General features: G+C 59.4%; 1 protein-coding gene across 1 annotated transcript in view; it reads right to left on the bottom strand.

Moving 5' to 3' along the window:
* Positions 1–957: 957 nt before the first annotated feature.
* The window catches only part of RAP1GAP (RAP1 GTPase activating protein), a 65549-nt gene continuing 39827 nt past the window's right edge, over positions 958–26679 (bottom strand). Inside the window, 23 exon segments of the mRNA XM_047869306.1 lie at positions 958–1834; positions 1837–1993; positions 2726–2829; positions 3172–3274; positions 4273–4396; positions 5941–6054; positions 7022–7131; positions 8039–8116; positions 9896–10027; positions 11907–12044; positions 12470–12556; positions 13196–13267; positions 13704–13859; positions 14903–15032; positions 15166–15266; positions 15473–15556; positions 16639–16692; positions 17051–17129; positions 17391–17494; positions 19622–19807; positions 20244–20282; positions 21214–21261; positions 22357–22392. Of these exon segments, the coding sequence (XP_047725262.1) occupies positions 1521–1834; positions 1837–1993; positions 2726–2829; positions 3172–3274; positions 4273–4396; positions 5941–6054; positions 7022–7131; positions 8039–8116; positions 9896–10027; positions 11907–12044; positions 12470–12556; positions 13196–13267; positions 13704–13859; positions 14903–15032; positions 15166–15266; positions 15473–15556; positions 16639–16692; positions 17051–17129; positions 17391–17494; positions 19622–19807; positions 20244–20282; positions 21214–21261; positions 22357–22374 (2532 nt within the window). The 5' untranslated portion in view covers positions 22375–22392 and the 3' untranslated portion in view covers positions 958–1520.

Genomic DNA, 26679 nt, shown 5'->3' with positions numbered 1-26679 from the left:
CAGTTCCCAACTGCTATGACAATCCCTCCCAGTTTCATATCCTCCATGGCTCCCCGCTGCCCTCAGCACAGACCCCTTGACCTGGCATTCAAGGCCATGTGGCCCCTGGCTTCATCTCTACCCTGTCACCTTCCCATCACTCAGAACTGTTTGCTACCTTCCCAGTTCCACTCTCCTCCATACCTCTGCACCTGCAGTTTCCTGCCCTAGGGACACTTTCCTAAGCCTTTCCAGGATGCTCGGTCACCACTGCTGCGGAGTCTTCTCCATGTCTCCCTCACCCAGCCTGGGCCCCGCCTTGTGCACATGCCACCCCCCCCCCCCCGCCCCGCACACCCCCCCCCCCCAGCCCCGTGTCAGTACCTTTGATTGTAACTGCCCTGCGCGGCTGAGCCCCCACCCCTGCCCCCATCAGTCCTGGTAAGCGATCCCTTGGCGCCCCCTGGTGGCCACATTGAGGAAATTCTTGGTCTTCACTGAGCAAGAGAAAGGAGACAGGGAAGCTGGTCTCTGAACACCCACTGTGAACCAGACGCTGTGCCAGGTATTTGATATACCCTGGCCCAGCGAACCCTCATCACAAACCCTTGGGAGAGGTACTACTGCTCCCATTTCACAGAAGTGGAAACTGAGGCTCAAGTTTCTCAAGGCCACCCAGCTAGTAAGAGATGGTACGGGGACTCAAACCTAGGTCTGCCTGACTTCAGAGCTGTATTCTCCACCCCTCCCTCCCCCGCCTTGGAGAAGGGGAACAGGGTGGAGGGGAGGGCAGCACGGTGGAAAGGAAGCACGCCTGGTGGTCACAGCACCCGTGGTTTGACCGTGGAGGTGCCCCCAGAGCTTAGCAGCTCTGAAGGGTAGGGTGCGGGGGACGGGCAGGCTGGTGCCTCGGCACCACTGAGATCTGTCCGGAGTAGGGCGGGGCAGGGTTCACACAAAGCCAGGCCCAACTCGGGGTACAATAGCGATAAATAGAATTTATTTTGTACAACTGTTACCGACATACACACAGCCACGGGGGCTTCCAAAATGGGTGTTGGGGCCGGAAGGCTGGCCTTTGGCGTGGTGCCTAAAAAGTGTGGACACACACAAGGATGTGGACTCACAGCAGCTGTGCCTGGCTGCCCCTCCGTGGGAGTCGGGTGGAGGGGTCACAAAGGCGAGGCCCATAACTCTAGGCCAGTGAGACCCCGCGACCTGGAGTGCCCAGAGCATGGGATGGCAGGGGTTAAGCTGGGTGCTGGCTGAGAAGCCAGGGAGGTCTCCCTCCCCCCTAAGGGGGTCACTTGTCTGTCACGTGGAGGCAGTGGCCAGGGCATCGGCAGATCTGTGGTAGAGCTTGAGGGTCCAGGAGGGGCAACAGGCAGAGCCAGCTCCCAGCCCCTCAGCCCACCTGGGGTCCCAGGGAGCCCAAGAAGCAAGGGAGGGCAATGGGGGCCCCTGGGAGGACAATCCCCCATTCTGGGGCAGGTGCATGGAATCACAGTCATCACTGACCTCTGAAATAATCTTGTCCACGTCTAGCAGAGGCGCCCAGAGAGGGAGACTGACTTGCCCAAAGTCACACAGCAGAACCCATACTGGAAGCCAGGACTCAGGACTCCCAGCCCAGTGCCCATCCCACCACGTTTCACGTCCCACCGCCTCTGCAACGGGCTCTGGGTACACCAAGATATCTCAATCCTGCCCTCCCGTCCTGCTCCCCAGGGGTCCGGAGATGCACCCGGGTGTGACAAAGGGCCCGGAGCGGGGGCAAGCCAGGCCTGGAGTTCTGCTTCAACTGACCACTGCCTGTCCCAGCCTGGGGGGTGGGGATGATGCCAGCAGCTTCCCCCTCCTGGGTCCGGATGGCTCCGCCCCGCAGAGACAGTCCAGACAGGTGGCCAAGGCGGGGGCAGGGGACAGCCCACAGGCTGGTGCTGGCCGTGGGGGCAGAGGTCCTATCCACCTGGAGTTGACACTGCGTCTTCACCTTGTGCTTCTGCGGCCTCACCTGCAGGGTTAAGAGAGAGGAACACACCACGATGCGGGGAGACGGGAGCGGGAAGGGCCTGCCCCAGATCCAGGCTCTGGGTCTTTCCATCCCACCGGGGACCCTCCAGTCCCCTCCCTCCCGGCAACCACCTAGTCCCTTGCAGGCTCCCACCAAATCCTCCCGCTGACTCGTGGGCAGAGGTGAGGCAGCATTTATTAGCCCGGCTGCACAGAAAAGGAAACGGAGTTCCGGGGAGGGGCCGATGACCTGCCCAAGTCACCCAGCATTTAAGTAGCAGAGGATTCGAATCCAGGCACACAGCTCTCAGCCCAAGGAAGTGACAGAGGAACAGGAGGAGTCACCCCCCTCCCACCCACTCCCACCCACTCCCACCCTCTGCCCCCAAACAAGAGCTGAGGACTGGGTCTGACCTGCTCAGTTTCACCTTCAGAGCTGGAGCCTGGCTAACAGCCCTGCACAGACAGAGTGGCAGCGAGGCAGGCGACAGGATAGGTGAGGACATGGGGCAGGAGACACAGGCAAGCAGAAGACACTGGTTGTGCCCAGGCCAGATGAGCCCAACCCCTCCAGGCCTCAGGGGGACCTCGTGGTCCAGCACCCACCCCTGGTCCCCTGGGACACCTGTCCCCTTCCCCCAACAGCTAACCCCCTCCTGGGTGAGTGTCCCCACAAGGCAGCCTCTAGGCTGGTCACATCCGCCCTGGCCAGCCCTCTGGCAGCTGCACGTACCAGCTGGGGCGTGTGCTGCTCAGATGCCTCCAGCTGGATCTTGATCTCGGGACACGCAGGGTCCCCCGACTTGCTGGCGTCGGGATGGGGTGACCGGGAGGGTCCTGGGGAGGGGGGCAGGAGGGAGCCACCTCACTGGCCGCGGGGAGGCACCAAGGAGATGGACGCATGGATGGGCGGTAGGCACTGGTGCTCCGCGACCCTGCCCCACCCTTAACTCCCGTCTTTACCCACCCCTCTGTCATCCTCCGAGACCCTTCCAGAAGCCATGAGCCCTCAACCGTCTTAGGACAGATAATGACCCACCCACTGTCCATAATGTCAGGGGAAGTCCCGTCACACACCCACCACCTGGGGCATGAGAAGTCGTCTCGACCCTCTGTGCCTATCTCTGTCCCTCTCCTGCCAGAATGCCTTGGCAGGGGAAGCTGTCTGCGGCCTGGTACCTGGGGAGCTGCCCCCACTCGTGGTGCTGACACTATCCTCCAGCCACGTGCTATAGATGAAGGAGTCCCGCTTGTGGGGCGTCCCTGAGGACGAGACGCTCTCCTGGGGATGGGAGGAAAAGGCAGGTTAGCCCTCGTCCGTGGCACTGGCTTTGCTTCCCTCCCCTCTCCCAGCGTCCTCTGCCTGCTGCAACCCACACACCCTCACCCTTGTGCCCCTGCAAAGAGGATGGGGGCCCAGCAACGTCTGCCCCGGGGAGACCCGGAGGACAGAGTAGGAACAGGCACAGTCCCAGCCGTTACACCACACACCCCCACGCGTTCATTCAGCAAACATTCACTGATGTTCTCCTGGGCCAAACCACTGAGAGAAATCAGGCCCGGTTCCCGCCCTCAGACAGTGAGGTCTAGGAGGCAAGACAGACTGTGAAGAACTATTACAATCCTAGAGTCTGAGCCCCATCGGGCAGGGCCGCGGTCTGCCCTGTTCCCTGCTGCACCTGCAGCACCTGGAACAGGGCCTGGCAAGGAACACGTGGCCGCTAAAGGTTTGATGAATGAAGAATGACACAAGGGTGCTAGGGGCAAAGCCCCAGGGGGGCCTGCGAGAACATTAAACGGGGGGGGGGGGGGCGGGGGGTGGTTCCTAACATACCCTAGGACTAGGCGGCTTTCAGAGGTGATGTGAGGCTGAGTCAAGCAGGATGAGTAGGAGTCAGTCGGACAGAGAGGGAAAGAGGAGGCAGGCAGAGTCTTCCAGACAGAGGAAATGGCAAGTGCAAAGGCCCAGAGGTGGGGCAAGCCTGGTATGTTGGAGGGACTGCAAAGGAGCGCAGATTGGCCGAAGTGGTGAGAGATGCAGGGGTAGGGAGGGACCAGATCTTCAACGGTCTCAGAGATTGGGTGCTCTGTGGGCAACACTGGGGAGCCATGGAAGGCTTTACAGTAAGGGAGGGTTAGTCTGCATTGCTCCTTTGGACTGGGTCCCCTGATCTCATCTCAGTCACACCCAAGCTCGTGTTTCTGCCTGCAGCATCTACGGGGACCAAAGAGCCCCCCTCCGGGCCACTGCAGAGCGCCAACGTTCCCTGGGCCTCTCACCAGGCCTGTGTCATCCGCGTCCACACCCTCGGTCTCCTCCACCACGCTGGCGAAGCTGCTGGCACTGGACGAGGAGCGGGAGAAGTCCTTCAGCACTTCGGCTCTCTGGGCTGCCGTCTCCGCTCTGCCAGACAGCACCCCGTGAGCCCACGTCTGCTCTGGGCTCCTCCTGAGCCAGACCCCGGTTCCCTGCCCCGGGAGGCCCAGCCTGCAGCCAGCCAAGTACCTCTGTGCCCCCCATGACGGCTGCCTAGGCCTCTGAGGCTCCCCACCACCACTGTCCTTCCTAATTCATGGATCTGAGCATGCCCCTCCCCTGTACAAAGCCCTCTCGTGGCTCCCCGTTGTCCCAGATACAGTCTAATTTCCCTGGCTTGGTATTCAGTAATAATAGTAACTATTAACAATAAAACTATGGTCTAGTGCATGCTTGACTGGGCCAGGCACTGTTTCAAGTGTCTCTGCCCGAGTGGTCTCATTGCTATCATTATTAGACCCGCTCTGCAGATGAGGAAACACTGAGGAAACACCGTTCAGAGAGGGTGGGTGCCCAGCCCAAGGTCACCCAGCCATAGGTGGGAGAAAGCGGCTTGGACCCAGGCCTTCCAACCCCACACCCTACTCTCAACCCTCTCAGTTTTGCTCCAGGCCCAGGACTTTGTGTCTCCCGCCTGGAGTCTCACGCCTTCCCTCAATTCCCAAAAAGCAAATTCATCTTTCAAAACTCAGCCAAGGTTTTGAAGCGTCTCCTCCCTGATTCCTCCTCTCGAGGTGGGAATAGACCTCCTCACTCTGGGTGTGCGAGCCCCTGTCTCTCCCTGTCCCTGCCATCCATTCTTGCTTCTTTGTTTACCTGCCTGACTCTTCAGCAGAGCACAGTCCTCTAGAGCCACAGCGTTGAAGGGAGGGGCGGCCCCTCCTGCGTCCGTTCTTCCCCGCCCCACCTCTTCACATCGTACCCACAGTCAGGTTCGAAAGTCTCACTCCTCTTAACTAAAATCCCAAAGGCTCTTTCCTGGCCCCACTTAGAGTAAAAGGCAAAGTTCTCAATATGGCTTCCAAAGCCTGGATCTAGCCCCTGCCCACCTTGCTGACCTCATCCCCGACATCACCCAGCACAATGCCCGCCGGGGCCCAGCTCCTCGCTCACTCAGCTCCAACCATACCACCCTGCTTTCAATCCTTCAGGCACGCCTCAGGGCCTTTGTGCGTGCTGTGCTTCTCTTCCTTCTGCCATGCCAGTCCTAGCAGGGCTGGCTCTTCACTGAGCTCTCAATTTACGCCTCCCCCGTATCTGGATGTCTTCCCTGAGCACCACCTACCCCCCGCCCACCTGATCATTCCCCACTGCACCCCCAGCTTTGCTGTTCTCTTGTGGCACCGTCTAGAAATAGCTCATCAGCTCGTGCTACTCTGGACTGTCAGCTCCACGAGGCAGGGGTTGTGTGTGCCCAGCTCACTGCTGGACCTGGAGCCTGGCATGGGGCCCGGCACGAATGAAGCTCTCAGTGGGTATGGGTACGTGTCAACGGAGGGCCTGCGAGAGTACCCAGGCGCCCCTGACGCCCTGGTGTGGCAGCACCAATGCTCCCAGGCAGCCCCAGGCCCACGCAGGGACTGGAAAGGGTGAGTCCGAGCCCCCTGGCTCGGCGTGCCCCAAACCCCAACCTGTTCTTGGTCGTGGGCATCTCTGGGGAGCTCTGAGTGGATGAGTTCTCCGACTTGGGCTCTTGTGAGACGTGCCCGCTGTCTGGGGTCTTCTGGCCGGCGGGGGGACTCTCCCTGCGGGGCACACGGGGGCAGCGGGGGGATTCAGCACCGGGCCTGGCACCAAGGGTAGAGCGAGGCCCAGGTGGTGAGAGAAGGTCACGGGCGCCTCCTGCCTCGTCCCCGCACCCTAGATCCTCAGGGGCCAACCCCAGAGCAGGCCCTGCAGCTCCCTGGCTGGCCTGGCCGACGAGAGGAACAGGCAGTGATGGAGCGCCCACGTGCGACAGCGCCCTCCTTATCCCTGGTACGGATAAGGAAACTGGAGTCCAGAGATGGGAAGGAATCCGTCCAGAGACGCACAGCTAGGACATGGCAAAGCCAAGGCTTAAATCCAGGGTTCACAGGATTCTGGGCTCTCGTGGCCGTGAGGACGGCACCACCTCCGCTCTGGGGGGCTCAGCGCACCTGCCCTGCTTCATGCGCTCTACACCATACCTCTGCCGCAGCCCCGGGTTGTTGCTCACGTGCTTGTCCTCATTTTCCAGATTGGGACAGTGGGGCTCAGAGAGGTACGGTGACTTTGCCAGGGTCACACAGCCCCAGTGTGGTAGAGACAGGACTCACATTCAGGAGCTATCCTCCGCTTCCCAGGGGCTGTTCCGCTGCTCGTATGGCGTGCTGCCTGCACCCTGCCCGCACAGACGCATCCGCAGACCCCCACAGACCAGGCCGTAAATCCCGGCTCTGCCTCTCCCGGGTTGCGTGACCTGGGCAGGCAACTCCTGAGCCCTCTCCCCTACAGCATCTTGACATGCAAGGTGTGACCCCCTGGGGAGCCACCAGAACCGCTGAACCGATGAAGGCATCTCACGTTAGGTGACGAGCTGGCCCTGGGGCCCGACACACAGCAGGTACCTGGACTGTCCCCAGAAAGGGACAGGGAGCAGAAGAGTGGGCACTCCCTCCTGCCTGCGTACCTTTGCCACAGCACGGGGGTCAGGGAAGGGGCTGGGGGTGACAGGGGACCCATCCCACCCACCTTTTCTCCTGCACTTCCTGTATATTCTCGATCCCGATGGCGCTGCTGCGGCGAGAGCCAAACGGGCCCGACTTCTTCCTCGTGGGGCTCTTCCCAGGGACGATCAGTGACTGCAGGGAAAGGGCCCAACTCAGTGCCCACCTGCCCTGGGAGAGCCACTGTCCCCCACATACCACCTGGGGCCCTGCTGCCCCAGGCCCTGAAGCAGAGGCAGTGAACAAGAAAGAATGAGAGGAATGCCCATCTCCAGAGACAGCCCTGCAAGTTAACAGAGAGGGAAGCAGGCCTGGTGAGGGCGAGGGCGCTCGAGATCACATAGCAGGGCAGCGCCTGGAACCGCATCCCAGGCCGAGTCCTCAGAATGGCTACCGGCTCTCGGCCCCTCAGGGGCATCATGGGACCTGAAGCCTCAGGGCAGCGGGGAGACAGTGGATGTAGCAACATAAACCCCTGCCCCACCTCGGAATCTCCAAACTGGCTGGGGGAGATTCGGGCCCAGCAGTTGCAAGATACCTTCCCTCCCCCGGTTTCTAACCACACGAGGGGGGGGGGATGCCCCAGGCACCAGAAGCATGCCCCAGCTTCTCCGGGGAGGCGGGAAGGCGGGCCCCAGGGAGGCACGGAGGGGCAGGAAACCCTAGGCCAGTTCATGGTGCGGAGGGGGAATCAGGGCAGAGGAGAGGGATGGAGGTCCATGCAGAACTGGCGATATTGGGGGACGTGCGGCTGGGCATAGGGTCTTTGGGCACCAGATTCTGGCAGGGACTGGGTGAGGGTCCCCAGGGCCAGGGCAGGGCCAGAAGCCCCTGGTGGGGGGCGCTGGCTCTGACACAGGTACCAGGCCCCAAAGCAGGTGCTGAGTGCCATCAGAGCTGCCGGCACCCCATCCTTCACACCCCCGGGCCCAGCCCGGGGGAAGGGGGGGGCAACGTCCCCAATATGGCCTCCGTCCTGAGAGCGAGCAGAGAACAGCACGTGCAGGCAGCCTCCAGAGCCGGCGGCCCCGCGGACGACAACCTCTTCCACCGTTCCTATGCCTATGGCACTGCCCCGGCGTCCGAATCTACTCGCGCTTTTCCCGGGAATAAGCAATGACTGGCAAGCAGCAGAGGGCGGGGGCAGAGAGAGACAGACAGACAGACATGGAGAAAGACAGAGAGAGATTGAGATGGGGTTGACAGAGAGGGACACGGCCAGGAAGGGGCGGCACAGCGGACGGGGGAAAGATTGGCCAATAGACAGAGACACAGGGGGAACACACGGAGGTCACAGAGTGAAAGACAGACAGAGAGACAGAGATGGAAGGAACGGGGAGGCAGAAAGGAGGAAGCAGGGAGAGAAAGGCGTGGGGAAAGAGGAAGAAGAGGAGGAGGACGAAGGTGTCAGTGGGGGGAGCAGGAGGGAAAGAAAGAGAAGGGAAACCAGGGAAAATGCAGACAGTAGAAGGAAAAGGAAACAGCAGGAGAGAAGAGAGTTGTACAAAAAACAAAAACAGAAATGGGTCTGGTTACTGCCATGGTGGGTGCTGCTGGCCTGGCCCGGCCCCGGGGCCCCTTCTACAGCACCCACAGGAGGCTAGGCCACTCGGCGGGAAGGGAGGGGGTGGGCCCGCTTCTCCAGTGACAGTGGGCTTGGTGACTGCAGGACGGCAGAGGTCCCGCCTTGTTCCCCGGGCCGGGCCAGACCATGGGGCAGGGGTGGCTGGGGGGTTGGGGGGTGGGGAATCTCCTGCCATGTGACACGGCCTTACAGCACTGAGCACAGGGCTTGGCATGCAGCATACAGCGATAAAGGACAGAAGTAAGGACAGACAGATCAGTGGAAGAAAGATGGGCGGACAAGGAGGAGCAGAGTTGCGTGTGCAATGCCAGGGGTGGCCACTAGGCGGCGGAAAGCCGATGAGCCCACAGCCGAAGGCCTCACCCACCCCGTGCGCCCAGCACCCCCCTCCCCCCCGCTCAGTGTTAGCAGCAGAATCCCACAGAGGCTGGCAGACAGGAAGTAATCACACAGCAGGTGCTCACACAGAAGCCCAGTTCCTGACACACAATAGGGAGCCGCAACCACAGAGGCCCTGACACACAGTAGGTGCTGACACAGCAGTCTAGGGCCAGGGACACAGAAATAGATGCTCACAGAATAAATGCTCACACCACACAGCTCACTTCCTGGCACAGAGTGCAGATTCACTGATATCCAGGGCTTGGCACATATTGTGTGCTCAGTCAGGAGTTCATCTCCTGACATACACTGGGTTCTCAGAATAACCCAGGGCTGGGCATACAGTAGATACTTACAGAGTCGATGCCCGCACAGCAGCCCGGGACCTGACACACAGTAGGTGCTCATGGAAATTCAGGGCAGGCCCACAGTAGATGCTCACACAGTACACGTCCACATGGCAACCCAGGTCCTGACACAGTAGGTGCTCACATAGCAGCCCAAGTCCCAACACACAGGAGGCACCCACCAGCATCTCAGAGCCAGGCACACAGCAGGTGCTCACACAGAAATCCAGGTCCTGACACACAGTAGATGCTCCCGGCAACTCAAGGCTTGACATTAGGTGCCCACAAAGCAGCCTGATTCCCAGCACATGATAGACAGTAGGTGCTCGATAAAGAGTGTCAGATAGAGAGAGCCCCAGAGCTGACCCACAGAAAGCCACCTGAATAAGGGGCCAGGAGGAGGGAAGGGGGCTGCAGGCTCTGTGCACCTCAGTGTCATGGCCCGGACATTGGACCCCCATGGAGAGCAGTGGCTAGACTGAGTCTAGAACCCAGGCTGGGCACTCAAATGCCAGGGCAACGGGAGGAGACGGGGCCGGGCCTCGGAGGTCGGGGAGAGCGGAGGGCTACTGGGGGTGGCACTCACTATTCCAGCTGCCTTGGCCAGGTCGGGGTTGTTGGGGGCAAAGCTCCCGCTGTGGCTGGTGGACACGGTGTTGGGTTTCTTGTTGCTTAGTCCCATGGCATCCATGGACTGGCTGCGGCTCCGGATGACCCGCTGTGAAGGTGGGGTGGGAGTGGAGGCGGCACAGACTTCATGAGGTCCCACCCCCGCACAGAAACCCAGGAGCCCGGGCGTCTGGCCCCTCCCCACCAATGCCACTCCAGGGGACCCCCGGAAGTCCCTGCCTGTGAGGCCCCAGGAGAGGTGAGTCCACATGGTGCCTAAGGGCAGTTTGGGCCTCAGCTCTGCCACCAGCCTGCTGGGGGCCGTTGGGCAAGCCACTTCACCTCTCTGAGCCTCCCGGGACTCTCATGTGGCTGCTGTAAGGACTGCAGAAGATGCTGGGGCATGAGCCAGAGCACACAGAGAGCCCTCCAGAAACCTCAGCTTCTTGCTTTTAGGGTCCTTTAGGGCTTCCTCTCCCCGCTTTTCTTTCCTCCTTCTCTCCTTTTCTTCCTTGCTTTTTTCAGCCAATCTACACTGAACATTTCCTATGGGGCCAGGTACTTTATTCTCATTTTCTCACTCAATGCACCCTACCAGGTGGGCATTATTATCATGGCCATTTTACAAATGAGATGAGCCTGGAACCCAGATGCCAAATCACATGCCCTTCACTGTGGGCTCTACGGCCTCTAAGAAATTCTTTGACCTAATCCGGCACCTACTAGATTTGAGACCACTGGAGCCCTCCCTCAAGAGCCCCCAGACCCATGTCCACCCCACCCATTCCCGGTCTCTGGTGGGCACAGGCAGGGCTCTCCTCAGGCCCCTTTGTTAAAGAAAGTCTGTTCGCCTAAGTCCAGGGCAGGCCCGGGCAGCTGGGCCAATCCCCTTATGCAAACCCGCGTCTGCAGCTTTGCTGTCTGCCCTGGGGTGACGGTGAGGCCCAACCAGCCTGGCTGGGCACCCAGAGGATGGGCAGCCCCCCTCCTGGGAGCGGAGAAGGTGGCAAAGGAGCCACAGCCTGGGGACCTGCAGCTTGGGGGCGTCCAGGCCCTACGGGGGAAAGAGACACTCCCTCCTCCTCTCTCACTTTGGACAGCAGTTGCTGAGGTAGGTGGGCTTTTGAACTTACGTTGCACTAATCTAGCTGCTTTACAAATGATTCTCGACAGTTGTATGAAGTAAACGGCCATTGCTCTACCCAGTGGATAGAGAAACTGAGGCTCAGGGGTGCCTGGCTGGCTCAGTTGGAAGAGCATGCGACTCGATCTCAGGGCCGTGGGTTTGAGCCCCATGTTGAGTGCAGAGACTACTTAAACAAATACAACTTGAAAAAAAAGAAACGAAAGAAACTGAGGCTCAGAGGATGTTCAAGCTGGTAAGTGAACCCAGGGCGTCTGTACTCTTAACTCTAAGATAATGCAGAGACAGCCATGGTAGGTCACACAGGCCTAAGGTCATACAGGCCAGGTTCCTCTCCTATAGCCACTCGGTTCACAAATGGCCTCTCAGACTTCTGTTTCTCTCCCTCAGTGAGGACGGAGACCTCCTCCTCCCTTCTCTGCCTGCTGACCTGGTAGCCACCACCAGAGGCACCAGAGGCACTTGGTTGCCGCTCAGAGGGCTCGAACCTTCGCGGAACTCCCAGGTAGACTCCACCCCCAAGCCTAGGCCCCGCCTCCAACCATTAACTCCTCCCAAGTCAGAGCCCCACCCTAAAGCCTAGGTCCGTCCTGAGGCTCGCCGTCACCTAGCCTCTCGCTGTCACCCAGACTCCACGCCCAGGTACTTGCCACCTAGCTCCTAGCTCTTCTCACGTCTAACAACCCCACCCCCAGACTCCACCCAGAGCTCCGCCCCCACCCGACTCCACCCCCAACGCGAGCCGCCTCTAGCCGCCCCTCCAAGCCTCGTCCATAGTCCCACCCCCGACTCCACCCCAGCCAGGTCCCAGTTTCTCTGCCCCAGGTAGACCCTGGCCCTTCACCTTAAAAGACTCGAAGAATCCGCCGCCCCCGCCGCCATTCTCCATCTTGTCCTCGTCACCGCCCAGGCCCATCATGGACTGGCTGTGGATGTGCAGTTCCTCATAGAGCGTCTCCAGGAGGGCAGCCCGTGTCCGCTCCTGTGGGCCAGGTCGAGGCCATCAGGAGAGACCCCAGTGATTGGCCCTTGGTTCTACAATTCGAATCCTGGCCACCTTCTCTGAGTCAGGACCCCAGGAGCCCATGCTGGCTTCCCTGGGACCCCCACCTCGCAGCTCCAGCAGCGCTCAAGGCTGCTCATGTCCCAACCCACGGTCTGCCCCTTCCCCCATGGTGTCCTCTGTGCCAGCCTGCCCACCTGCGAGCACCTCCTGGGACATTCCTCACATACCCCTAGAAATGTCCTAATTCTTCTCCCTGGACCACAGCCCTGCTGCCCCTAAATCCACCCCACCCCAGACAGCTCTCCCGGAGGCCAAAGTCTGAACCTGGCATTTCCCTCCCCAGGGGCAGGGCTGAAATGCCAGGTTGCAGGCAGGGGTTCAGCCCAACAGCCCATCCTCACCTCCAGTTTGGCAAACTTCTCTGCCTTGTAGCAGGCATATTCAGCATTGATCAGCTTTGTCAGCAAAAACTCCTGGAACTCAGGCCCCTGGGAGCCCCCGAGCGTGGAGAGGAGAGAAAGGGCTCAGGTGAACACAGAGACAAGGGGCTGGAGCTCCTGAGCCGCGCCCTGCTGGGGCCCTGGGGCCATCCTCATCTCTCTCAGAAGGGGGCCTCCTTGGCCTCAGCCCCCCAGCCCAGGTACCTGTGAGGGCCCCCTAGGCCCTTCATGGTTGCCCACCCCTTGGAAGAGCAGACCTCACAGATGCAAGGGGCTGGCTGGGGTCTCCCACTGCCTCAGTCTGGGGGAGAAGTGAGGGGCCTGAAGCCAAGGCTCGAGGTGTGGCTTCTGAGAGATGAGAGAAATGTGTTGCCCCCTTCCCAAACATTTTAGAAGGAAGAAGACTGTAATTGTCAAAAAGATAATACAAGTTAGGAAGGGCCACAGAGCCTCTGTGAGAAATCTAAAATAATGATGCAGATTGTTCCCTGACCTTATAAAGATCACAGTGTGTATCCATCCCTGTGAATGAGAAGCCAGTCCCCGGTGACAGGGTTAGGGGAACCCAGCTGCCCTGGCACACAGTGGGGCCTCAGGACCTCTTACAGCAGACTGTGCACCCCTCCTTCAGCCCCCACCCATTTTGTCCTACTCTGTCCATGACTGGGGCTGGGGGCTGCCCCTCACCTTCCTGAACACAGCAGGGTCCGGGAGGGGGGGCCCAAAGAAGGGCACGTCGTCTCTAGCGGTGACAGAGACCTGGAAGGGAGAGCAGCAGTCTCTGTGGAGTCCCCACCCCAGCCAGACACCCCTAATTCATCCCTGGCCTGCCCCCTGCTGGGGAAGGTTCAGTGACTGCAGACTGGGTAAGTGAACCCCAGGATTTCAGCTCCTCCATCCTTGGTCCTGAATTTGAATGGTGAGAAAGGGTGGAGGCTCTCAGAGGTCACAGAGGATAGGGAAGGCCTAGGAGGCTAAAGGGTAGAGCAGGGCAACCAGCTCCTTTGAGGCAGGAAAATTGGGGGAGCAGGGAGGGTGGGATGGGAATCCCCCATCAACAGAGCAAGGGGGTTGCTCAGAGCCCTCTGGACAGTCCCCCTATTTACAGGTGGGAAGACTGAGGCTCAGAGAGGTCTCAGAGTGACTCAGGGAGGGGCTGTGGCTGAGAGCCCTGGGAAGCTCCACGATCACCCACCTTGTAGAGCGGGCCATCGGGCCCCCCGCCCTCGGCCTGCACCACCACATAGGCATGCAGGAAGTTGGATGCGATCATGTCAGGCACAAAGGGTGTGTTCTCATCCTGGAAGACTACAGCGACAATGTCGTTCCCGATGTGCCGCTTCCGCTGCAACTGAGCACAGGGCCACAGGCCTTCACAACCCGGCCGGAGAGGGGCTCCCTGGGCACGGGGGAGGGTGCCCGCAGGAGTGTGGGAGGGCTTAGGGTAGGCAGAAGGGCACGTCTAAGAATTTGCTTCCCCTCAAAACAAGGTCGTGAAAAACTTGTTTCAAAATTATTTTAGTTTGCTTGGAATCCCGAGACAGATGAGGAAACTGAGGCCAAGAGAGCAGTGACTTGCGAGGCCCTGCGGTGAGTCAGAGGACTCGAACAAACTCAGGGCTCCCGGTCCCCAGGCTCTACCTCCCAGCCCTTCTCCTAAATGCCCCACACATGGCCTCTCATGAGCAAACGGGTTCCCGCTCGGTATACACTCATGTTGCTGAGATGAACGGAGGATCTTCTTAGAAGAAAATCAAAAGACACTAAAAACAAATATTTCCGTTTTTCTCACATTACCCTTTTATCCCCCTGGGGTGGGGGCACGGAGGAAGGTAGACAGCCCTGCAGGCAGCCTAGGACAGGAGTTCAGCTCCCAGAATATGCCCCGCACTTCCTTGCCTCCAGGCCTCTGAAGAAGGTGGAGCCATTTTCTCCACCTGGAACATTCCCCCTCCTTCTCCCAGCAACTTTGCAGGCTAAAAATCACTTTATCTGGAAAGCTTTTCTTGACTCCCACCTCTGCCACGTTTAAGTGCCCCCATGTCACCCCACAATGCCCCTTCCCCCCGTAAAAATACTAATTCACATTTATGGAGCTCTTGATATGTACCACAGACTGTTCTAGCCACTCTAGATGCATCCCGTCTTATGCTCACCTATGAGGTAGGTGCCATTATCATCCCCATTTCATGGATGTGGAAACTGAGGCTTTCCCAACACTGTAGCAGCTTGTCACCCTGCCCCAGCTAGAGCCCACGAGTTGGGAGAATGGATCATTTCCATCTCTATATCCCAGGGCCCCCTGAACCTGGTGTGGTGAACACTGAACAGACAGGTAGATGCGAGGGACAGGAGGACGGGTGGGAAGCAGGTTGGGGGGGGTGCCCAGGCTACCTGCTGGGCGTCCCCTTCTGTGTAGGGCAGCTTGGTGGACACGTGAAACATGATCTCCTTGTTGCGGAAGTTGCAGTACACAGACTCGGTCCCCGTCTGCCCGTGGGTCACGTCCAGGCCTCCTCGGAACCTGCCCCGGCCCCCCCCAGGCCATGGCTCAGTCTCCAGCCCCAGCCAGGCCTCTGTGGGGCCAGGACAGGGGCTCCCTCCCTGCCCGAGGGCACGGGTCCAATGAATCGATGCTTGTCCCGCCTAATGCTCACCCTTTAAAGTCCTGCAGTTTGACCTTCTGGCCGAGAAATTCAAGAAACTCCACGAAGGCAGGGCTCTCCTCATTGGTGCTGAAGAGCTCTTCCTCGGAGGTCTGGGGACACATGGGGAACTGAGGTCACCGAGCTAGCGCTGCTAAGCAGCTGCTGTCCCTCCCCCCACCTGCACCCAGAGAAGGCTGGGAGCCTCTCGCACCCCACCCCCAGGTCCTGGGAAACGGAGTCCCTGGGCAGGTGCTCCCAGTGGCAACGGATTCACAGCCAGGCGGGTCGGAGGGCAGGGAGGAGAAGGTGAGCGCACCTGCCCCAGCTTCTGATAAATGACTCCAAACTTGAAGTTATTGCTGATAACATGCTCATCAAAGGTGACGATGAGGCGGGAAGCCTGGGGGGAGAGGGTGATGGGTGAAATAGGCCGCTTTTTTAAGTTGCCATTTGTTGCTCTTCGTGCCAAGCACTGTGCCGCGAAGTTTACCTGTGTCATCTCATTCAGTCTTTAGGACAAGCCCACGAGGGAGACAATGCTGCTGTCCCCATTTCCCAAAGGAAGAAACCAAGGTTCAGAGAGCTTAAGTAACTTGTAACTTGCCTAAGGTCAACTGCTGACAAGTGGCAGCGCTGGGACTTGAACTCATGTCCAAAGCGTAAGCTCACTGCTCCTGAGTGTTGCCCACAGGCCCCCTGCCCTATTCCATCCACTCTGTAACACCTAACTTGTTCCTTGGCTCCTCTGTAAACCCACAGCGTCATTCTAGAATGAGCCAAGTCTCACCAACTTGAGTGGAGCCTTGAGAAGTAGCCCCTTCCCTCACCTTGGGCCTCAGTTTCCTCTTTTGTACCCAAGAGGTAACGTCTGATTTCTGAGGCCCCTTCCTTTGGGGGACCTCTCCCTGGACCCCACCACCCCTCTCCTCACTCCAGAATTCAGTCAGAGTCACAAGGGCTTACATGCCTTTCGGGGCGACCTTTTCCGGGAAGCACCCCTGACTCACTGAAGACAAGCCACCATCCCTTCCCCACATGGTCATAGCACCTCAAACGCAGCACGAGAGCTGGGAGCGTGGCTGCTGTCTACGGGGCAGCATTTACAGAGGTGCCTGTGTTATTATTCCCCCTCCCCTTTTCCCCTTGGGTCAGAAGGCAAGGCCAGTGGAGTCCCCTGGCTCAGGAACACTGACTGCCTTGGGAGGGTCCCCAAATGGCATTGAGAGTAAGGCCGGCCTCCAAGGCGGACAATACCAAGTTTGAAGGCAGGCCTCCTTTATCCACTGTGCATCGCCAGATAAGACACAGAACAGTTCTGAGCCTCTGCTTCCTCTTCTGCAGACTGGTGACTTTGCAGCATTGTTGTGAGGGTTAACTGAGAGGACTTACGGGAGACACCCGGTACACAACAGGTGCCCAATAAACGCCCAGTTCCCTCGTTCCCTACCCACCCCAGTGAGCAGGGCCCAGATGCAGCCATACCTTGGGGTAGAGCACAGGGTAGAATCGATCCACATTCACATCTTCACACACCAGCTGCAGGAAGAGAGAAGGGAGAAGCTGAGGCTGGGGCCTCAGGGCCTCCCTGGCCACCGGCCGCGCGGGCTGGAGAGGACAGCAGCAGAAAGGAGAGGGAACAAGGGAGTTTGCAGCAGGACTAGGGGCTCGCTGTCGCTCAGAATGGGGTCTCCTGTATCCGAAGGTGCTCTAAAGTGACCCAAAAGCACCGGGCAGGGGACAGGAGCCCAGAACACATGGCAGCATGCCAACGTCATGGGACACGTGAGAGGTGGGACCTTGGAGACAGGGCTGCAGCACACAGGGCTGGGATGTGGGGCTACAGATGACAGCGTGCCAGCTGTGTGCCCACCTAGGGTGCCCAAAGACGCCTCACCTTTGCCATCTGGACCACATTGGGGAACTCAGTGAGGCAGGAGATGGGGATGACATCATGGTGTGTCCGGCACTTGGTCCTGGGAGGAGAAAGCCCGCGCTGAGGGGCGAGGCAGTGGGAAGGAGAGATGGAAGGCCCTCCACACACAATAGGGGCAGAGGGGACACACCCCAGGGAGGACCAGAGGTGACGATGGGGCCAGGCCTGGTTGGGGTGCTAACTTGCTGAGCAGCCTCAGGCAATTCCCTGCCCTCCCTGGGCCTTGGTTAGAAGAGTGGGCTCTTAGATGACAAGACCTCAGCCCCTGCTGCTGTCGCAGGGCCCCTCACCCCACCCTCACCTGAGCAGCAACCGCAGGTGCTCCTGGTCCCCGATGACCTCGTACTTGAGTGAGAAAACAAGGTGGCCCAGGGCAGTGTCCAGTGAGTAGTAATTGAAATGCTCCTGTGGTGGGAGGAGGGGGGGCGGACAGAGGGCAGAGCTGAGCTTGGGGCCTCCAGAAACCAGGCCAGAGAGCCAGCTCGCTCCCAGATGGGGGGCTTTCACCCAGCAGCTGGTGTCATGGCTAATGGCAGACTCTGCATCAGACGGATCTGCCTTCAAATCCTACCTCTGCCACCTGCCAGCTGGGGAGCCTGAGAAGGTCACCTCACCTCTCTGTGCCTCAGTTTCCCGTTCTGTAAAACGGGAGGCCAACTACCTCGTGGGATGGTGGCAGGGGCTGAAAGAGATAAACAGTCTAGCATAGAGTAGGCGTTCAGTGAAGGTTAGTTACTTTGGCTGTCAGGGTCCTCATCAAAGTCAGGACCACATTTGTACCTGCCTCTCTGTCTCCCAGCTCCTGCCCTTCTCGGGGCTGGGCACACAGTAGGTGCTCAATAAAAATACTCTGATTGATTGCTCAATTTGTGGCTCTCTGGCCCCTGAAGCCAGGGCTCGTGAGAAACAGGAAGTGAAACATCTCATGAACACACTGGGCGGCTCACCGGACAGGTTCCCACCCTCCTGCCTCACCTGGAGAAGCTACAGGGTTGGGAAGAAATCTTGCAGAAGGCCCGAGGGGAAGCTGTGGCAGGAACGGTACCCCCAGAGAGGAGCCCGGGGCTGGCACCTCCAGAGGGGGAAGTCCTCAAATCAAGGGCAGGCCAGGAGTGCCAAGATATTCCACCTCAGCCCGGCCCTGGGCTCCCCCTGCTGGCCCTGGCCCTGGCAGTGGGGCTGGCTCCCAGCCACACCCTAGGAGTCATCCTGGAAGTCAGTTCTGTTGAAACGTGAACACCTGTGCTCGGAGGGCAGGAAGAGAAGGAGGCAGGGGCAGGGGATGTGCCCCACAAATCCACAGCTCGGGGACAGTCTGAGTGGGCCTGGAGCCAAGAGTCCCCCTCAGCCCTGCCTGGGGACAGAGTGGCGGAAACCCCCAAATGCTTGGCACCATCTGCAGAGAGGGAGTGGCAGGTCCTTGGCAAAGAGGGCTGCGCTGAAGTCCTCGAGTCCTCTGAGCCAAGAGCATAAACCCTCCCGGCATGTCTTAATGGAAGGTCAGCTGGAGGTAGGTCCAATTCCTGGCTCAGTAATTGTGTGACCTTGGCCAAGAACTTCACCTCTATGAGCCTCAGTTTCCTCTTCTGTAAAAACGAGAGCAATCCTGATCTCACAGAGTAACTGTGAAAATGTAGTAATAGCTAACGTTAAGTACTTACTATGTGCCCGGCATGGTTCTCTATACTTCACATGTACTTTTGTTATCCTCATTTTTACAGATGAGGAAACGGGCTCAGGAAGGTCAGACGACTTGCCCAAGGTCACACCATCAATAAATGGAAGAGCCAAGATACACACGCAGGCCATGAGACTCCAGAACCCACACCCCGCTCCACCAGCTGGGCTGGAGATGGACAGAGGTACAGCAGCTGGCATGGGGCCTGGCACGCACTAGATCCCAGCATGGGACCTCCCCTCCAGCTACCACAATCTCACCCGGTAACTTCTGCCTGGAGCACTGCCGGGGGACACTCTGACCAGTTGTGACTGGGCAGGATCCCTGCTCTGGGGCTGGAGACGGGGCAGGGGTTTGTGCCAAGCCAGGTCAGGCCGTGACACTACTCTAGTCTCCCAGCCCTGACCTCACGCTACCTGAGGGCAGGGCCCGGGTCTGTTTGGTTTGCTGCTGCACTCTGGAGCCTAGAACACGGCTGGCACACAGCTGGTGCTCATTATTTCCTAACCTTGACTGAGCACTCACTCTAAATACCCTACAAGCATCGTTCTCATTAAAGCTGTGCAGCATCCCCCTGAGGTGGGTGTCATCACCCTCTCCGTGTTTATGGATGAGGAAACGGAGGCACGGGGAGGGTAAGTGACTTGCCCATTGTCCCACGTAGCAAGTGACAGAGCCAGGATCGTGCCGCGGTAGTCTCTGATGTTAACCACTATGCCATAATGTTTTGTTGAATGAAAGCGTGAATCCACCACAAATGTTCCGGGACGTGGGACTCAGGACTACCACCCAGCCCCAGCCCTTGGGTTTGGCTCCCTCCCGGGCCCAGCCCCCAACACCAGCGGGCCACCCACCTTGCCAAGAAAGTGCTTCCGGTAGATGCGGGCTGTGGGGTTGCACTCGAGCTTCACCTTGGTCGTGGGTGACTGCAGCGGCTCTGTCTCCGGGATGCTGGTGATTTCGTGGTTGGTGCCTTCAATCCAGTAGCCCCCGAACTGGGGCAGCAGGATGAGGGGGAAAGGTCCTTCTCGCCCCAGGACCTGACGGAGGACTCAGCTGAGAGCCACCCACACTGCACCCTACCAGGGCCCCAGGACACCCCCCAACTCAGACCCAGGGTCACTTCTGCCACGGCTTAGGAGAGCTAGGGAACAACCCAGAGCCCACGTGGACCCCAGGGCTTGCATCCACCCCCCCCCCCCCCCCGGCCAGACCCAGGCCACATGGAACCCCCTGTTCCAGTCTCCAAGACTGGGGACTTGGTTCGGGAAGGTAGAGCTGGGAGAATGACCTTGGCCAAGAGGCTGAAACGTCGGGGTTAAAGGCCTAAGGGTTCACATGGACTCTAAAGACTTGGGCCAGTAAACTGAGGCCCCAGAGCCCATGGCAAGGTCTATGGTCAGGCTCCTGGCAGGGAGGAGGACCTGAGAGTCCAGACTCGGGGTGAGGACGGGCTCAGGGGGTCCAGCCAGTTACCTCATGGACGCTCGGATAGGGAATGTAGTCCTCCTCTGTCTACAAAACACAAGCAGGCCAGAGACCCAGCTGGGGTGGGACCCTCACCCTTTACTTACTTCCAGTCTCCCCCAGAATGCTTCATTGCTCAGCCAGCCACCTGGGCTGGGAGTGTGGATGGGGCTGTGTCATCTCCCCAGGGCTTCCCAGGGGTGACCCCATGAGGCAGGGGCTGAGCAAGCTTAGCTCACTGAGTGCTGGCAGTCTCCCCTGGGTGTCTCTCTGCCTGGGGAAAAGGAGGCTCACCGCCTCCCCAGAAGAAACTCAGGGACCAGTGATTCTCAGTGCATCAGAATGGCCCTTGAGGGCTCCTTAAACACGCACTGCTGTGCCCCATCCCCAGTTTCCCAGGGTCTAGGTGGGGCCCAAGAATTTACATTGTAATAAGCTTCCAGGTAATGCTGTTGCTGCTGGTTCAAGGACCACACTTTGAGAACCCTGCTCTGAACAACGAATCAGGCATATGCTCACAAGCCCCCTCCTCAACCCTCACCTTGAAGCCCTGGGCGTCCCCCTGTTCCCTCCCAGGCCGGCCACCAGTCTTCTTGGATTGCTGAGGTCCCAAATCCAGCATAGAACCACATGCCTATCTGGAGGGGATGTGCAACTCCCACCCCAAGAAAATTCTGAGTCTGAACAAGAGCCTCCCTGCATCTCCTTCCATCCCCCGCCTCCTCTCAGTCTCCTCGCAGCAGGCTGGGGGGCAACCAGGCCACTCCTCCCATCTCCTCCTCTCCTCCCCTCCCCATCTGCCTTCCCAGGCAGAAGCCTCCTGGGTCCTGGGTTTGAGTCTTCCTGTAACTGCTGATCACGACTGGCGAGAGAGTCTCCCCAACCCCTCCAGGTCCCAAGGCCTTTGGAGAGACTGTTCGGGAAGCAGCACAGGCAGACGGCCACAGAAGGGTAGGGTGGGGCCACGGTTCCAACCTACTTTGAGGGGTGGTGGGAAGGAACATCGTTGTTCATCCATCCTGCTTCCCTGCAAAGAGAAGGTAACACGTCCCGTTACACCCCCCCCATGCCTGTTGCCAGCGCTCCCATGGGAGGCTCATACCTCTTCCTGTGAAGGGGGAAGCCAGGGCTGTGCGGGGTACTCCCAGGGCAGGGTGTTGGCCGGCTCTGTTACTCAGGCCTCTGCAGGGAGGGCTGGGGGCTCTGTGCAGGAGTGTGTGCCACTGGGGCTGGGGGCAGGGGTGGTGACAGGGTTGGGGGCACGCACTAGTGTGTGAGTATGGGGCAGAGGCCATTGCATCTACACAGATGTGTGTTTTTTAAATTTACTTACACAGATGTGTGTTTTTAAGAGAGAGAAGGAGAAAAGGACAGAGAGAGAGAGAGACAGAGGAGGTGAGAGGCGGAGACAGAAAAACTACAAGAGGCAGAGAAACAGGAAGGGGCAGAAGAGAGGGTTTGGATGGTGAACTGACATGGGGGGGAAGCTCCTGAGGTTTGTTCAAGTTGCCCCACCCCCACCCCCGCCCACCTCCCAACATGTACCCATGCACCAGAAAGAGGCCTGGGAAGACCAGGGCTGGGCATGGAAAGTGGGCAGGGGTCAGGCCGAGGGTGTGGGGCACCTCCCCCTGCCTGTGGCACAGCTTCTGGTCACCCTGTGCCTGGTATCTGTCCCTTCTCCCATTCTACATGGGGGTCCTGAAGAGCCTGTGACGCCTCTCAGGGGGATGGGAAATGTGTCTGTGGATGTGTGGGTGTGTGTGCGTGTGGGTGTGTGCGGGAGATGTGTGTGCGGATGTGTGGGGGGGGGGGATGGGGGGATGAGGCACCGAGCCCAGCCCTGCTGGGGACCTCCACAGGAACGGGAGAAGGGGAGACACAAGTGGGGCCTGGGCCTTGGGTCAGACAGGGAGTTAGCACTGCCGGTCCCCATCCTCTACTCTGACCCCCAGACCGAGGGCTCAGGAAACTCACCGCCGCCGTCTCCTGCCAGCACAGTCTGCCTGGGGCTCCCGGCCTGTCCTCAGAGAGGCTGTAGGACTGGAGCTAGAGCAAGGGCCCTCACCCCAGCCCACCCCTCTCCTTGGCTCCCCGAAAAGGGCGACAGAGCCAACCTCACCTGCATCTTCTCAATCATGTCAAACAGATCTGTGCTCTGCAACAGAGACGGGGGAGGGCAGGTCAGTCCTCAGGTGGCCCAGCCGACCCTGCTAAGTCCCCGAGGAGTCTCCACCCACCTCTGCCCTCCTGGTTCCCCCAACCCTGACTAACCACGTGGGCCTGTCTGAGCAGCAAGAGGAAGTGGAAAGGGCATTGCAGAAGGGAGCTCCATGCAGCTGACCAGCAGGCCCTGACCAATTGCTCAGTGAAGTCAGCCCAGGGCTCCCCCACCACCCTGGCCCTGTAAGCAGTATGGACTGGGCGGGGGGCGGGGTGCCGTTGGGAGAGACAGTGCTGGGATGTCCCATTGGCCCAACAGCTGTGTGAATCCACACGCACCCCTCCCCCCTCCTGCTCCAGCCAGCCTCTCCCAGTGCCAGCCAACGGCACACACAGGGTTAATCCGGGCATCTGCCAGCTGTGCTTGGCAGCTTCAACCTCCTGGAAGGCGGCATCCTTGCCTGCTGGTGGGGTTGGGGGTTGGGCCTGGGAAGCCCCCAGGGTCTCTAGGACAGTGCCCCTCCCCCAGCACTTCCAAGGCCTCAACTCTTTTGGCTCCTGCTGCCCAGTGGGGGCACTGCCTGAGCTCACATACATGTGCTATGGGGTTGTGCACCAGGAAACACATTCTCTCTCTCTCTCTCTCTCTCTCTTGCTTGAACGCACAGCCTTGTACACCAATATTTAAACACACTCTCACTGTACCAAAGAAACCAAACAGACATAAACAGCCCGCCCCCGAACCCAGGGGATCTGTGCACACCAATCCTGAGCCACAGAACCGTGTGCTAACAAATACACACGGCAGCGTCCGAAATTACACAACAGCACACACACATAGACCCACGTACCACAAAGCCACACACACAGATGCAAACCCACCCCTGTGCAAATGTGCACACCAGTAATCGAACACAAAGCTACACAAACACCACAAAACCACTCTCGCACCTGTGCGCCAAGAGACACGATCGCAGGCGCTCGCAGACACAGGCAGCTGTGTCCACAGCAACTTGGCCACAGAGCCCCGCTGCCACATACAAGCTCACCTTCCCCTATCGGTCACGCAGCCCGGTAACAGGTAGGACAGGCCTGACCCCACAACGTTAAATGAGTTTTGAGAAGCAGGAAGAAACAAAAGCACACAGCCACCGTGGAAGTGGTCAATCAGCAAGGATGGGGGTACAGGTCTGGTCTTCACACACGCCCCCTCACATCCACCTGAGTGCACACCACCCATCACAAAGACACAGCTTAAAGATCCTGAGACACAAACACCCCAGGTGCACACTCGAAGGCCCGCCACAGAGGCAAAACCCACACTGTAAAATGCACTATGGGAGGCCAGAGGAGACACTGACCTATGGTCACCTATGGCCACACGCAACACTCCGAGCTTGGAAGAGCCAATTCCATAGGAGCTACAGCAGAAACCACTGATGGACGCCTGCAGTCCAGGTAGACAAATTTGCCTGTTAGCACCCTGTACAACAGCAACATCGGCATCTATGCCTGGGTCACACAGTCTCAGCTCAGCACAGTCCCGGCACAAGAGTGATGTGGGTGCATTAATGTCCCCCAGAGCTCCCCACTCAGGGCGACCAGAAACAGTGCACCGGGAGTCACAGCCACATAAACATTGACACATGGTACTGTCACCCAGAGAGCACACACAGCAACAAGTGACACCCACAGTTACAGCCTCACAGGCGCAGCAGACGCCCTGACACATGGAAGACTGTGAGCAAAGTGGCCCAGAGCACCACTCAAAGTTACACCGCGACATCCAGACCCCTCCTAAAGGGGGCAGGGGACGGTGGAGTGGTCCCTGAGGCTAACAGGCACACGGACTCAAGCACGCACAGTACCACTTCAGCCCAGAGCCACGGTGCCACCACGGGGACTCTGATCCGGGGACAGCTGCAGAAAGAGCCCCAGGCCCGGGACCCCAGGGCAGGGCTGCGCCCTGTGGCCGCTGTGGCCGGGTGTCAGCCCAGAAGCTAACACGCCCTCCATGACGGAGCCTCGCACACCCGCCCTGGCTGGGGCAGAGCCTACCCGGCTCCGGGAAAGTCGGGCTGAGCCGGCTCCGCGGACCCCCTCGGGCAGGCCGCCCTCTCTCTGGTCCTCACCTGCCAGCCGGCCCCAGCGGGCAGCGAGCCCCTCCGCGGACGGCCGGGGGGCGCCAGGGGCCGCGGCTGCGCCATCCCGAGCCTGGCTCGGCCCGGCCCCCGCCCCGGCGGCGCTTCAGCTGGCCCGGCCGGCTCCCGCCCGCGCGCGCCCCTGCCCGGGCCCCGCAGCGCCGAGCTCCGCGCTCCCCGCTCCGGGATCCCGGCGGCGCGCTGCCTGAGCTGGGCTCGCCGGGCCGCCGGGCCCGGAGGGGGCGGGGCGCCAGGTACGGGCGTCGCGGGGGCGGGGCTTCTGAGATCCGGGGCGGGGACAGAGGAGCCCCCGCCTCCCCCCCCCCCCCCCCCCCCCCCCGGTGCGGGCCCGGCTCGCGGTTCCCGGACACTGCGCCTGCGCGCTCTCGCCGGCGCGCTGCAAGCTTTCGGCGAGTGGGGCCCTACGGAGACCCGAGGCTCTGCTCAGCGCGCCCCTATCCCGCCTTCTTTGTCTTCCCACACCCTGGGGATCCGCCTCGGGGCCTCAAGGACGGGGTTCTTGGGACAGGCTGTGAAGCCAGGCAGGAAGAGGAGAGAGGGTTACTTCATAGAGAGCTTTCCTTGAGCACCTACTTAATGTTGGACTCTTGGCGAGGATGACCTCTCCCCACAATCCAGGAGGTACGAGTATCATCCCCATTTTACGGAATAGAAGACTGATTCCAAAAGGTGAAAGATCATGCCCAGGTTCACACAGCTAGGAAGAGGCAGAACTGGGAATCCAGGGAAAGGCCTGGAGCTGCTCTCCCCTCCCTCCTCATCTCCCCTCACCCTCTAATGCCTGACAGTGGCTGGCGGGTTTCCTTCCTTCCCCGGTTCCCGTGCCCACACCGGACCCTAACTGCCCCTGATCCTAGGGGAGGGAGGGAACAGGGACTGCCAAGACTCCACCGTACAGAGTGCACTCCGGGACATGAGGGTTCTAGCACTGGCCTTGCCACAACTTGCTGAGTGGACTTGAGTGAGTCCCTGTCACCTCTGTGGGCTTCAGTTTCCCATCTGTAAAATAGAAGGCCACCAGTCTTCCCACCTCTGCAGACCCTTCCGGCTGACCCTGCATTGTGTCTGCCGCCACTGTGCAGCGGGGGGCCGGAGCCTCAGCACCCCTTCCCCAGACATACTGGGAAAGCGGCAATTGCTTCCTGAGCTGTGGCCAAGTCAACACCTGCTGCTTTGGACCCTGCAGGGGCAGGCCTGCCCACCAGCTCAGTGCACAATCTCTCTTCAGCTTCCTGGAGAAGCTGCCAGTAGCTGCCCATCACCCTCCATCGCCAAGGCAAGGGCTCCTGGAAGGAAGGCACTGGACCTTCCTTTCCTCCAGACCTGGCCCTCGGTCAGGCTGGAGCCCGGCAGCCGGCGGGAACTCTGGAGATGTGTGTTCCAGACACGGTGTAGCTTTGTTTTTAATAATTAACAGCAGCAAATATTGATTTACACAGGCACTTCCAGGCCTGAGCGCTTCCGGGCACCCATCGAAATGCAGCCAGAGAAATGTCCATTCCCATACTGGGAGGAGGTGAGACCTGCTCACATCATTGGAGATGTCTGTGTGACAGGTGGAGTGGAGAAGGTACACACTCCATGGAGAATGTGCATGCAGCTGTGCGTGTGTGTGTGCGTGTGGGTGTGCGTGTGTGTGTGTGTGTGTGTGTGTGTGTGACTCTCAGACCAGATGAGGCTGTGTGTGCATGGACATCATGGGTACCTGTATTTGTGTTTGTACATGTGTATCTGTATACACATGCATGTGTACAGGTGCAAGTCTCTGAATATGTTTGCAGACATGTGAATTTGTCCATGGACATGGGTGTGGGCAGACTGTGCACGTACATGTGTGCAGATTTCTAAATTCCTAAGTGGAGAAACCCCTATGGGGGGCAAGGTAGGAGGGCCCCAAATAGCTCAGTGTCTGTACAAATGTGGTCTTCCAATGAGAGGGGAATGTCCCTTCTGGGTGTTCTGTCCTGCCCTGGAAATGTAGCATTGCTGATATAGTTCGGCGTCTTGATTTCCACTTTCCAAAGTTACTTTCATGGTCATCGCCCAGCTGCAAGCCAGCAAGGTGAGTAGAGAAGAAATTGGCCCCTCTGTTTTACAGATGACGAATCTGAGCCTCAGAG

This window comes from Prionailurus viverrinus, chromosome C1, assembly GCF_022837055.1.
Source record: "Prionailurus viverrinus isolate Anna chromosome C1, UM_Priviv_1.0, whole genome shotgun sequence".
In the NCBI taxonomy this organism is placed as follows: domain Eukaryota; kingdom Metazoa; phylum Chordata; class Mammalia; order Carnivora; family Felidae; genus Prionailurus; species Prionailurus viverrinus.
Note: the sequence above shows the minus strand (reverse complement) of the source record. Positions and strands in the feature narration are given on the sequence as shown.